This window comes from Nicotiana sylvestris, chromosome 6 (genome assembly GCF_000393655.2).
Source record: "Nicotiana sylvestris chromosome 6, ASM39365v2, whole genome shotgun sequence".
NCBI lineage: Eukaryota > Viridiplantae > Streptophyta > Magnoliopsida > Solanales > Solanaceae > Nicotiana > Nicotiana sylvestris.
Genome location: NC_091062.1, coordinates 190,117,695 through 190,130,859, shown reverse-complemented (window position 1 = coordinate 190,130,859; position 13,165 = coordinate 190,117,695). Strand labels below are relative to the sequence as shown.

General features: G+C 36.9%; 2 protein-coding genes across 2 annotated transcripts; one reads left to right on the top strand and one right to left on the bottom strand.

The window, feature by feature from the left end:
* Positions 1–1,463: 1,463 nt before the first annotated feature.
* On the bottom strand, positions 1,464–2,959 carry LOC104218912 (auxin-induced in root cultures protein 12-like). The gene is made up of 2 exons (XM_009769518.2): positions 2,432–2,959; positions 1,464–1,799 (listed from the first exon to the last, which is right to left on the bottom strand). Exons 1-2 carry the CDS (start codon positions 2,885–2,887, stop codon positions 1,524–1,526), a joined length of 732 nt encoding a protein of 243 aa, XP_009767820.1. The 5' UTR covers positions 2,888–2,959; the 3' UTR covers positions 1,464–1,523.
* Positions 2,960–4,526: 1,567 nt separating this feature from the next.
* Positions 4,527–11,548, top strand: LOC104218920 (E3 ubiquitin-protein ligase CHIP-like). The gene is made up of 8 exons (XM_009769526.2): positions 4,527–4,962; positions 5,046–5,113; positions 5,200–5,263; positions 5,864–5,935; positions 10,453–10,586; positions 10,689–10,842; positions 10,930–11,040; positions 11,125–11,548. Exons 1-8 carry the CDS (start codon positions 4,858–4,860, stop codon positions 11,248–11,250), a joined length of 834 nt encoding a protein of 277 aa, XP_009767828.1. The 5' UTR covers positions 4,527–4,857; the 3' UTR covers positions 11,251–11,548.
* Positions 11,549–13,165: the final 1,617 nt, after the last annotated feature.

Here is a 13,165-nt window from a genome sequence, read left to right as displayed (position 1 = left end):
GAGCCCTCCCCGGAAGCCGGCGACAACCGCAGCCTCCTCATCTCCGCCCTCTTGCATCTCCTTTAAGAAGATGTCAGCCATAACTCGTAATACCGGCAACGACCTCAAGCAACAAGCCGAGAACTCCATTGTCAGGTCATTAGTCTCACTGTCAGTTCATGATCGATGAGCTCAGATCTTCTCCGCGTGGGTGGAGCTATCAGATCTTTCGGCAAGCTAGTGTTCTTCGTTCAAAACTGGTCTCGTTTAGTTAAAAAAAGGCAAACAACAGCGACCTCCATTTCCGACCACTGTTACAGTGGCAAACTCATCGGTAACAATGGTGATTCCACAGCAAACAAAACAAACAAAATCTAGAAACTAAAAAGAAAAAGTGAAAATTTTATAGACTAAAAAAATGGTGAAAATTCATGTTAATATTTTGTTCTGGTGGGGCTTTTCCATGGCTGATGGAGTTTAGAGGAGGAAGTCGACGGGTATGGGGTTCAGAAGAAGATGAGAAACGTGGGGGGGGGGGAGGAGGGGGCTTTGTTTCTTTTTTTGTTTGTTTTCTTTTAAATATTATCAATTGGTGTAAATTTAGTATTTTCTTTTTTTTTCTTGAGTTAGGACACGTGTCACGACCTTATTGGCGCGTGACCTCACACATATTTTGAAAAGTTGGTCAAGAAAAAAGTGGTGTGTACTAGCTACACTTTAAAAAGGTTGCATGTGTAATATTATTATCGTCCATAGAAAGTGTGTAAGGGGGATTTGGGCCATAAGTTAGATGGATACTTATGTATTTTGCCTTTTTTTTATTTTATATATTGACACCTTGGACATCAATTAATGAATGACTTTTAAGTAATTACTAAGCGTAAGAAAAAAAGAACAAAGAACAGTAAAATTCATAACAAATGAACCAACATGACATTTGGGTATTGTATACGTAGATTTTACCCTTACCTTATGAAGATAAAGATGTTATTTTCGGAAGACTCTCGACTCAAAAAAAATATTTCTTAACAGTTTTGAAAAGAAAAACATTAGTGAAGAAGCCATGTCGAGACTAATGAAAACAAGAACAGTAACAACATCAAAATAACAAAGCAATAAGACAACCGAAGCAAGGGTAACGACAAGCAGGGGCGGATTTAGGGGGGCGCAAGGGTGTTCATCCGAACACCCTTCGCCGAAAAATTACACTGTATATATAAGGCAAAATCTGTTTTTTATCTCTATATATTAAGTTTTGAACACCCTTAACACAATCCAAAAGTGTAGTTTAGTAGTCAAGGGGGGTTAAAAATCTACATAAGGTCATGGGTTCAATTCCCACTAGCTACAAAAATATTTTTTTGAACCCCTTTCGTGGAGATCCTGCCTCCGCCACTGACGATAGGTAGTAATAAAAATCGAAGCATAAGATAATACGAGAATGTGTCCGAAACTCGACTACCTACTAACCGTTTACACTAATCTTTGACCTCCAGAATCGTGTTATTGCATTGACAAAATCAGAAAATTTAGTCAATCTAAGATTACAATAACCAAACTCCAAGAAACAATAAGAAAACATAGAAACTAAAATCACTCTCCCAAATTTTTGAAGATCCACCAGTTTCTTTTCCATTCTGTCCACCAGTATTATTAGCAGGGGCAGGAGCAGGAGTAGAGGCAGTGGCATTCTTTTTTCTATCACCAGAAGAAGTAGCCAAATCCAAAATGCCTTTAGAATTTAAATTGTCTGCATCAAACTTATGTACCACTGGTATGCCATCTTTCACTGCTGGACCAATTTGCCAGACCTGGTTCACCTGTCAGGATCAAAATAATCTGGTGTCATATAAAAATAACAAATCTTAAACGAGAGTAAATGTGTAAATAAAAAAAACATATACCAAAGTGGACAAAAAAAAAGTATCGAAGTTGGTTTCGAATAATAGATCTACTTTTATGGTCGAGAATCGAGATGTACAATCCACAATATAAAAAAAATATAAAAGAATTTGAAGCAATAACCTCACTCTCAAAATAATTCACTAAAGTGTCATGCTAACATTTGTTACTCAACAATTTTCTCCCTAAAACAAAACCCTCAAAAAGAGTTAAAACATTGTTGATGCTATCGAGTGAAACAAAAAAGTCTTAATCCAAAATATTTTGGCAAAATACAAAATTGGTATGTCAATCGAAACTAATTGTATTCGAAGCCAAAAAACATATAAAATATCTATATTGTTTGCATATAATATACACATATATAAAATTATACATTTTGTTAGCTATTATTTTTTAGAGCTACTAAAAATATATATATTTCTCAAATATTTTTCTCCTAGAAAAGGATAAGGATCAGAAACACAAAACCGAAAGATTTATACTTTTCTACCCAAAAAATAAATAATACAAATATGGTAAAAATATCACGACAAACACTTAACATTACCGAAGTCAAGTTTGCCGGCAGTACCAAAGTGGCCAAGATTTTCAAAACCCCATTAGAGGACTCAGCTTTAGAATCCAACACAGTAAACAAAAGTTTCTTAGACTCTACAATGGTTTTGTAGGAAGTAAGATTGTAGGTTTTAACAACAATGGAGCCATTGGATTCTTTAAATGCAATGAGAGAATGAGTTCCAATCATTGATGGGGTGGTGGGGTTAATACCCCAAGCAACCCAACCATTGTTAGATGGCAAAGGAGCAATAAAAGCAATTGAAAGTGTAGAATTTTTGGAATTATAAGTCCAGTGAAGAGAAGATTTGAGAAAAGTGAGATCAATGCAGTTGGCGAAGTGGGTGTTATTAGAAAAGATTTGAGACGAGCATTTGAGTGATATTGTAGGGGAAATTAGAAGAAATGAGATAAAGAAGATGATTAGGAAATGGAGAACAGAGGCCATTTTCTTTGTAGTAGTAAATTGATGGTATGGTTAGTTGCGAGAATGGTGTATTTTGGGTTTATGTAGGGGAAGATAATCGTTTAATTTATTTTATTGTGATAATGTCAAGATTTGCTATTAGTACAACTTGTAATAATAGGTTTAAGTTACTATGTTTATCAAATTATCAAATAATGTTAATTGTAAAAGTTATTTGTAATTATCTTATCAATGATTTGATTATGTAATTTTTATAGTGAATTTATATTATATGAAAAGGAAATCGATTGACTAATATAAATATGTGGTGTTCGAAAATGAGATAATTTGAACTAAAACCACAATTATTATGTGAAAGACTTTCACGGTTACGGATGGGCATAGTTTGGGCAAATCCGAAATCCAAATTTTTAAGATTTTTTTTATTATGGATTGTATATTGGATTTAATTTTAAAAAATTTTGGATTATGGATTGGATATTAGATTTGGTACTTTTGGATTTTTGGGTATCCAAAAATCCGAAATTCTTATACTTTATATTTAGTCCATTATTCATATGTCAATGGTAATAAGTTCAACACTCTACCTATTAGATATTATCTCATATATTTAGTATTAATTACTAAGTTATTGTCAGAATACTTTTTAATTGGACATGATTTTACTATTATTATTTCCTATCGGCCGTATTAATGTTTCTGTTGAATTTTTTTAATAATAATTTCATTACTTGAATACTTTATTTGGATGATTGCGATAAGAATGAGGAACTTTTCGGGCAATTTAACATGAGTACTTCATTTGGATATTCATTTTTGTAAAAAGTAGAAACATCTCAACTTATACACTCAAAACCGAAAATCCATAATATCCAAACCGATTAATCTGAAACCGAACTTAAAAAATTCGATCCAATCCGAACTTATTTGGATTGGATTTGGATTGTCATTACTTCAATCCAAAACTTGAAAATCCAAACCGAAATTCTCATATCCAATCTGAACTGCCCGAACGTCGACCCTATTCACGGTTAATTGTTAGTATAACTTAAATCAAAGTGAAAGAGATTAAAAGAAGACTTTTAAGTTCAAAATTAGCTTAATTCTTTTTTGCCTACAAAATATCAAATATCATGTGCTATTAAATTAGAAATTCATATAATATATTAAAAGAAAAAAAGTCACAGACAAATTTTAGCTTTTTTCCCTTTTAAATCTTATCATTAATAGAGATTTAGTTATATTTTATTGTTACTTTTTTTTTTTGGTTCGTGACTTCAGAAAACATAAGTGAATAATAATTTTGCATATTCCGCATCTAGAACTCATAAAACTTTTGTCTTGGACCTCGCTTGACCACAGGACTATGCTTTATTACTCTTTTAAGCGGGTTCATCCCTTTTAGTATTTTAAATTGTTTTAATAAATTTCCATAGGTAGGTCATATCTTTTTATGTGATGTACTTAATTTCAAAACAAAAAAGGTACGTCGATGCATAAAGCATTGCTCATTTACGTAGAATCAAATGAAGGCCAGACCGTGACCTATAAGTACCGTGTAATAACTTTAAATTGCTCCAAAAGATAAATGGCTGTTCTTTAATTATCCTCTTAATTGACGAATAGAAAAGCTGGTTAGCCTGCCCAATCACGTTGAATTGTGACATCTTGGCGCACCATCATATATGTGACGCAATCGCTGTTTTCTCCTTTCTGCACATTTGCTATGCTATGCTCTTGAAATTTCGCGACGACTCCTCTCCCTCTTGCCGCTCAATTTCTTCCCATATTTCAATTTCAATTTAATTTTCCAGCCCTTTATCTCTTTCTCTACTCCACCCCAGAAATATTCCTGTTTCACATCTTCTGTATATACGTGTATCTATAGCCGGTATATAATTTGGACGGAGAAATAGAAACGGCGTTGGGGGGTATAGAGATTGCTGGAAATCGAGGTGATTTTAAGATCGCAGAAAAAAAAGAGTGAAAAAATGTCAGCAATCGTGGGTTCAAAGCAAGCGGAGCAACTGAAGCAAGATGGCAACAGTTACTTTCAAAAGAATCGATTTGGGGCTGCCATAGATGCTTATACTGAGGTCTTTTTTACTATTAGGTTAAATGAAAATATTACTCTTACTCTTCTAACATATCTGATGCTACTGTATGTTTTACTTTGTAGGCTATTACATTGTGCCCTAATGTTCCAATATATTGGACTAATCGTGCCTTGTGCCATCGGAAGCGAAAGTACGTGTCACAAAAAGAATTTCTTTTGGGCATTTTGATGATGTTATTGTATATGTTCATTTATTATTGTCGTTGTTGGTTTATAGTGACTGGCAAAGAGTGGAGGAGGATTGTAGAAAGGCTATTCAGCTCGATCACAATTCTGTAAAGGTGCTAACTTTGTAACATTTAGCATAAATTAACATTTTTTCCAATGTGGGGAATTCATATAACTATATATGTGTTCTATCAATGTTGATATTTTCTTATTTCCTTTGTTCTTTGGACGGACTAGGCGTGTTTCGGTGTTTAACTAAATTTAGCTTTTCTTCTCATGGATATTAATAATCTTTATGGTCATAACAATTAAGTATGAAGAAAGAAATTGAAGTGAAATCCTTATTGTTCTACCGGAGAAGTCATATGCTGAGACAGCAGTTACCTTAATAGGATCACTGTGGAAACAACTCAAATATGGTATTATTGTAATCTTGCTGTTCGCATAGTGTAATGCATAGATAATCTGGAGGTTTTAATGATGTAAATTCTGGAGATTGTTAATTTGTTACTGTTTCAAAGGTTGTTGCAACGTTTAGGAGGATAATATATCTTATTAGAGCATCTACATAATCACAGATAGAACTGAGCTGAATAATTTTAGAACACCTCTGTTTCTTATCTGCTGAATTTATGGTCTTTCTAAGTTGGTGTAGCTAGAAATTCTTTATTCCCTACAGATAATGACCTAAAGAGTGAATTCTGGGAGTACAGGCCCATTATTACCTTGGTCTTGCATTGCTACAAAAGGAACAGTATGCTGAAGGTGTCAGGGAATTGGAAAAGGTAAGCCATCGTCTCTTTCACATGTTTAAATATTTGTCTTGCAACTGTCTATACATCAAATTGGTACTTAACTCTTCTGTGGCCGTGGCACTCTGTGGTGCCAAAAATGAAAATGATAAAGTGACAAAGTAGGCAACTCTTTCGTGCTATTATAATTTCCTCTTTCATGTTCATACTAGTTTAATCCAAATGCAACTCTTTAAGTAAGGATGTCGTGCGGCTGCTATTGTCATTGCTCATTTCTCGATAGTTTAACATATGAAGTTAGCAGGCCTGATTAGAAAGCAAGTTTCTGAGCCTTTTATCATTTCGTTTGAGTCTGCATTTTCCATAAAAATGCCTTGTTCAAACCTTAACTAAACTTGATCTAATTTCACCCTTATGCTTTGAGCTCAATGATCATACAGAGTAACCTATATTGCTCAGACTCTCTGAAAATGTTGCCGGGTGCGTGTCGGATCCTCCAAAAGCAATGCATTTATGGAAGACCCGTCACGGGTGCGGCAATATTTTGGAGAGTCTGCACTGCACTCCAATGTGCTGTTTCTAGCTTGCTTGTGAAGAACATCTTGGCCTTAACCATATATTCTTCGCCGTTAGTCTTCCAATATAATTTCCTTTTTAACCAAAGAAGAAGCTTACTGTAAACCTTAGGGATAAGTGCCGAAAACGTTTATTGGATAATAGCATTTGTGTCAGGGATAACCCTAGCATCCTTCATATGTGTTAGGATCATCATGGTGGTGAATTATTCTAAAAGTCGCTCTATGAAGTTTTTAGAAATAACTGTCAGGTGAGGTGCAGAGATAAATGAAAAGCTAATTATGCTAGAATAGTCGGCTTTATGTTTTTTTTTTGTTTTGATAACGGTGTTATCCGGGCCAGCTTGTGCCCATCTCAACTATTCCATTAGATAATTGCTATCTCCACCAGCACAGGCACCGAGTAACTTTACCCACCAAAGTTTAGGTAGATAAGAAGAAATCACCTAGTGTTTTTGTGTGTGCTGGATTTATGTTTGTTTTTAGCTATGATATTTATCTGGGACTTGAGTTCGCTTTCACTTCATTTGTAATTAACATATTATGAACCCACTGTCAAAGGAACGTTTTTAGTCCAATAGATGTGAGGTGAGCTTGATGGGGAAAATGGTCGACTTGGCTCGCATCTTTTTGTTAAGGGTGAGACCACCGCAACTTAAAATAGTGTTGATATTAAGGATGTTATTTATCCCAGTCAATGTGACAAGTGAAGCTAGTGAATTATTTTATGAATAAATTCCTCAAGAAGCATTATCAAATAATTGTTTGTACATCATTGTAGCAAACCTATATGCTCATTGTTGGTTGCTCTTACTAATAGTCACTGGAAAGGGTAATTCACGTCAGGGGCAGGCTGGCAATAGGTTTGAATCCTGCCACCTTTCTTGTGGATCATCCTGTAGTTACCGGATGGTAATATCAAAGTAGAAATTTGAAAATAAGCACGAAATGTCAATATATAAATTGTTTCATTATTCGTCAACGGTCTTCTCGTTGCATTCACACAATACCTGGAGAAATAACAATAAGATTTCAAGACTAACATTGTGCTAAAGGGATTTTTTAAGTTTAATCCACCAAATGTAAACTACAACCTAAAGATTTCCTCATAGGTTGTTGTGTTCCAAAGGAAAAATCTAAACCTATGAAACAAGTGAACTCCTGCAAATTAATGCTTCCAGGCTTGGGGTTTTGCTTTGACTCCAGTAATCAAACACTTCTCTACTTGATGCTCAAGTTACAATAATGTATGTTACAACAACATGTTAATTAACATACTACCATCAGTGACTTCAAATCTTGGCATAAGAAACCCAACCATAATTCATGAACTATTCATGGCCACTGTTGTGCTGGCAAAATGATATCTTAATCTCTGTTCTTAAGATGCCAGGCGACGTGATATACTTTGCAAAAGAGTTTGGGATGAATCTCTTCTTTTTTTTCTTGTTAGTACATAACAAACAAGTCTTGGATAAATTTATCAAAGTTCATTTGTTCTTATGAAGCGTACACTAGGATGATTAAAGATATGTACGATGGTGCTAAGACTCGATGAGGACTGTGGGAGGAGACTCAAAACACTTTCCAGCTGTGATAGGGTTGCACCAAGGATCGACTCTTAGCCCGTTCTTATTTGCCCTGGCGATGAACGTGCTGACGCGACACATCCAAGGAGAGGTGCCATGGTGCATGTTATTTGCAGATGATATAGTGTTGATCGACGAGACACGAGGTAGGGGTAACACAAGGTTGGAGGTTTGGATACAGACCTTGGAGTCTAAAGGTTCAAGTTGACTTGGACCAAAATAAAGTACTTGGAGTGCAAATTCAGTGACGGGGCCCTTGAAACAGGCGTGGATGTGCAGCTCGATACTCAAATCATCCCCAAGAGGAGTAGTTTCAAGTGTCTCAGATCTATTATACAAGGTAGTAGGGAGATTGACGAGGATGTCACATATCGTATTGGAGCGGGATGGATGAAGTGGAGGCTTGCATCCGGTGTTCTATGTAATAAGAAGGTGCCGCCAAAACTTAAGGGTAAATTTTATAGAGTGATGGTCTGACCAACCCTGCTGTATGGGACGGAGTGTTGGCCAGTCAAGAGCTCCCATGTGCATAAGATGAAAGTAACAGAAATGAGGATGCTGAGATGAATGTGTTGGTGTACCAGGAGCGATAAAATTAGGAATGAAGTTATTCGGGACAAAGTGAGAGTGACATCCGTGGAGGACAAGATGCGGGAGTTGAGGTTTAGATGGTTCGGGCACATTAAGAGAAGCGTTGACGCTCCTGTTAGGAGGTGTAAGAGGTTGACCATAGCGGGTTTGAGAAGAGGTCGAGGTTAGGGCTGTGCATTTGGATCGGATATCCGAAATCCGATCCGATCCGCTCCAATTCGGATTTCGGATTTCGGATATTTGGATCGGATTCGGATTTGAATTATTAAAAATTCGGATTTTCGGATTGGATTCGGATTTGTATAGTTTGAACCCGATCCGATCCGAAATCCGAATTTATTAAGGGAATAATAATACCAATTTTATTTTTTAGGGTTAGGTTAGGTCTTATTTCATTCTGCAGCTTCTGCTGCTCACGCCTCACCACTTCACCTTCACTCACAGTCCACGCCTTCACTCTCACGGCCTCACTCCTCAGTCCTCACAAGTCACAGTGAGTGTCACACCCAGAAGACTGCTGCTCAGGCCTCAGTGCTCACTTCAGTCTTCACGGCTCACGCCTCAAGCTGCTCCCTCCTGCTCGTCGCTTCCTCTATCTCTTCTCTGTGTTCCGGGCCTTCCGGCGACCGCACTGGTAACTGGTAAGACACTAAGAATCACTCACTCTCTCTCGAGTCAGAAGTTTTAATGCTGGAATACCATGCTGTTAGAATCCTGCTCGACAAGTGATTAAAGGACTATGAGAAATTCTTAAACAAGAACCCAGCATACTTAACTCATCCCACCAAATTATAGATAATAAAAAATGGGCAGAGCCATTAAAGGCTAAGAGAATTTTAAACAAGAATCCAGCATATACTAACTCGTACGGCCAAATCGCAAATGAAAACAATGGGTAGTACTTGATAACTTCTAATAAGAGAAGATTATAAGGACCAACAGGGTAATGGCCAAAATCATGAGGAGCTAAACATCAACGGCAGTTTGCTAAACAAGTAAGGGCATAAAGATGCATGTAAATTCTACTTCAAGGTATTTTGTTCTGTTATGAACTGTTGAATCCGATCCGAAAATCCGATCACCAAACCGATCCGAAATTATGCAATCCGATCCAATCCGATATAATTCGGATCGGATTCGGATTGCATTTTGTGGAATCCGAAATCCGAAATTTCAATCCGAAATGTGCTAAATCCGATCCGATCCGATCCATGCACAGCCCTAGTCGAGGTAGACCTAAGAAGTACTGGGGAGAGGTGATTAGGTAGGACATAACGTGACTTCAGCTCATTGAGGACATGACCCTTGATAGGAGGGCGTAGAGGTCGAGGATTAGAGTAGAAGGTAGTAGGTAGTTGATGGTTTCGCCTTTTCTTACCAGTAGTACTAGTAGCACGCATGTACTTTCTTATTCTCAGATTTATATTACATTGTGTTGTTTAGTTTGTTTCAGTTATCGTATTCCCCTTTGCTACTATTTTGGTACTACTTCCCCCCCCCCACCCCACCCCCACCTTCCCTTTCTTTCTTTTTCTTCTCCTTTTCTCCCCCTGCTTCTTCTTCTCCTCCTCCCTACCTTTCTGAGCCGAGGGTCTATTGGAAACAACCTCTCTACCTTCACTAGGTAGGGATAAGGTCTGCGTATACACTTCCCCTCCCCGGACCCCACGTGTGGAATATAAGTGGTTGTTGATGAGCATAATTGAAACTATGATTTAGGGAAGTTCGTTTCGCTAAATTATGATGGTTGAAAGGATGATTTTAGGGAAGTTTGCTTTGCTGAATTATGATACAGGCGTTAGACCTTGGAAGAGGTGCGAATCCAGGAAGTTACATGGTTGAAGAGATATGGGAAGAGCTTGCAAAAGCAAAGTACTTGGAGTGGGAGCATGAATCTACAAGACGCTCCTGGGAACTTCAGAACTTGAAGTAATAGCTCTTGCTTATGTCACTTATAACTTTCCGTTACTTTATTTTTATACCATTACATAGGTCGTCTCCCCATTATTTTTCTTGTGTAATGTGCCTCAGAGAATCCTGTGAGTTAGCTCTCAAGGAGAAACATATGCTCGATAGTTCTCAGATAGAAGGGCTCGTAGATGAGAACTCAACGTCTCTTTTGAAGCAACTGGAAGCTGTAGGCAAAGTTTTCATGAAAGCTGCAGAAGATGATACTCCAACTGAGGTGAGCATTCAAGCATTACCATCTTAGTGATTTCTCCCTTTTGAAAGCAACTGCATTGTATTATCGTTTGACACCGAATATTTCCAGGTTCCTGATCACTTGTGCTGTAAAATCACTCTTGATATTTTTCGTGACCCTGTCATCACTCCCAGTGGGGTTACATATGAGCGGGCAGTGATCCTTGACCATTTGCAGAAGGTAAAATTTGTTTCTCATCACCTTAGGCATCTCAGATTCTCTTCCATTTATATTTTATCGATATTCCCGAGTGTGCCAATTTAGGTTGGAAAATTTGATCCAATCACACGAGAACCACTTTATACGTCCCAGTTGGTGCCAAATCTGGCCATAAAAGAAGCTGTACACGCATTTCTGGATAGGCATGGCTGGGCATACAGGATAGATTGAATTTTCATTGGTATGATCGATATCATCTGATGCATGTCAATGATGGTGCTAGTGAAACCAAGAACAGAGCCAGAGGGAAAGGAGGACACGGCTTTTTGTGGGAGTCATCTGGCTAACAGCTTCCAGTACTATTGAATATTAACATGGTTTCCCATGTTAATCACAGTTGTACAGTGTAGTGTTTTTTGTAATGGCTTGTTGGTCTTCATTAATTGTACAGCAAAAAATCACCAGCTTTTTGTGAGATGTTACAGCTAACACTATTGATCAAATGAAACAATAGTCTTTTGATATACAATGTCTGTTCCTGTGTGAAGGAATTGACAAGCTTGAACAAGCTTCTGACTTGATTTTCCAATATGTTCTCCATCACACCAACATAGACACAAAATGAGAGAGCTTAAAACTGCATTTTCCCCTAGGATATTGTCTGTTATTAACTACTAAACTTCAGCAATTGACCCACATTTCCCATTTAACCAAGCAGTCCTGTATCTCTCTCTCATTTTAATTCACACATCACAATCCATGCAACATTGAGCAGTCTGCTGGCTCCATTTACGAAGTATATGTAGATAGATATTAGGGGTGTCAAATTTAGTCCATGAAAACATAATCTGTCCAACCAATTCGGCCGGATTTGGGTGGCAGGTGTATGAATTGCAATTGTGTGGCATAGGGCACGATCACATAGAAGGATTTTGGGAGCTAGGGGTTTGTTCTTCATGAACGCGTTCTAAGAGCCACAATTACGTAGGTGTGCGTGTGGGTGTTCTTCGCGAACTTTTGAGGTACACGTCACGATTGCGTGCATTTTCTGCCCAGGGGTATATTATGTCCAGATTTTGAGATTTAACTCATTTTCACCATTTTTGAGTTTTGGACTTAAGGAACAGGCGGTTTTGAAAGGGGATTACGAGTATATATTCATTGGTGGGCCATTTTGCACATACTTATTGATAGTTTAATCGTTCTCTGAAAATCTAGTCTCGTAGATTTCTTTCTGGAAAAGGAGGGATTAACAATCCAAAGAACATGTCTTATAACACTTTTACTTTTGATTAAACAAAATAAGGGGCAAAAGGGCATAAAGTATCCCGCGTTCAAACAGGATCCGGGGAATGACCGCAGTGTGATATAGAAAAAAAGTAATTTTTGATCTATAAGCATATATAACTCATGCCACCAGAAAGCAGAAGAAAAACTTTTAAAAATGAAGCGCAACAAGGAGACAAATGACACTTTTATTCTACTTTTGCCACATGCGTCATATCACAAACCTTTTCCATTTATTAAATACCACCAACCAATAAATAAATAATATTTATATCTTCGAACAGAACCACCAGTACAGCGTATCAATCAACTTCACTTTTATTTGTCACATCTTGACTTTTCACGTCCCTTAAGAAATAATAAATGAAGTGCATAATTTATCATGATACACATATTAATTGATGCATATTTTATTGGATTTGAGAAAATGATTTGAGATGAGTAATAAATATTGTGGCTATAACATTATTTTTTTTTATCTTCTCTTAATATGCATAAAGCGTCTAATAAAAATAAAAATTGTTGTTTACTCAAATAGGAAAGTGCCACTTGTAAAAAAAACAAAACTTAAAGCGTCATAAAGTGACTGAATTTTGACCCTTTGTGTAACCCAATCCTCAAAAGAGAGGCTATCTATCTTTATTAAGGGCACTTTGAGCCTTTAGAAATACCCTAAACTCAAGCAGGAAGCCAACCAAAGAGCCAACTACTCCTCTTGAAAGGTCAAAAATAATTAAATAGATATCGGATTTCTTTTAAAAATACGTTAACCATTCGACTGCCTTTTCTTTTTCTTCCCTATCCCTATTTGGCATTTAAATATTTCCTCCAGCTCAGTCTTGTTAAATACTGTTATCCG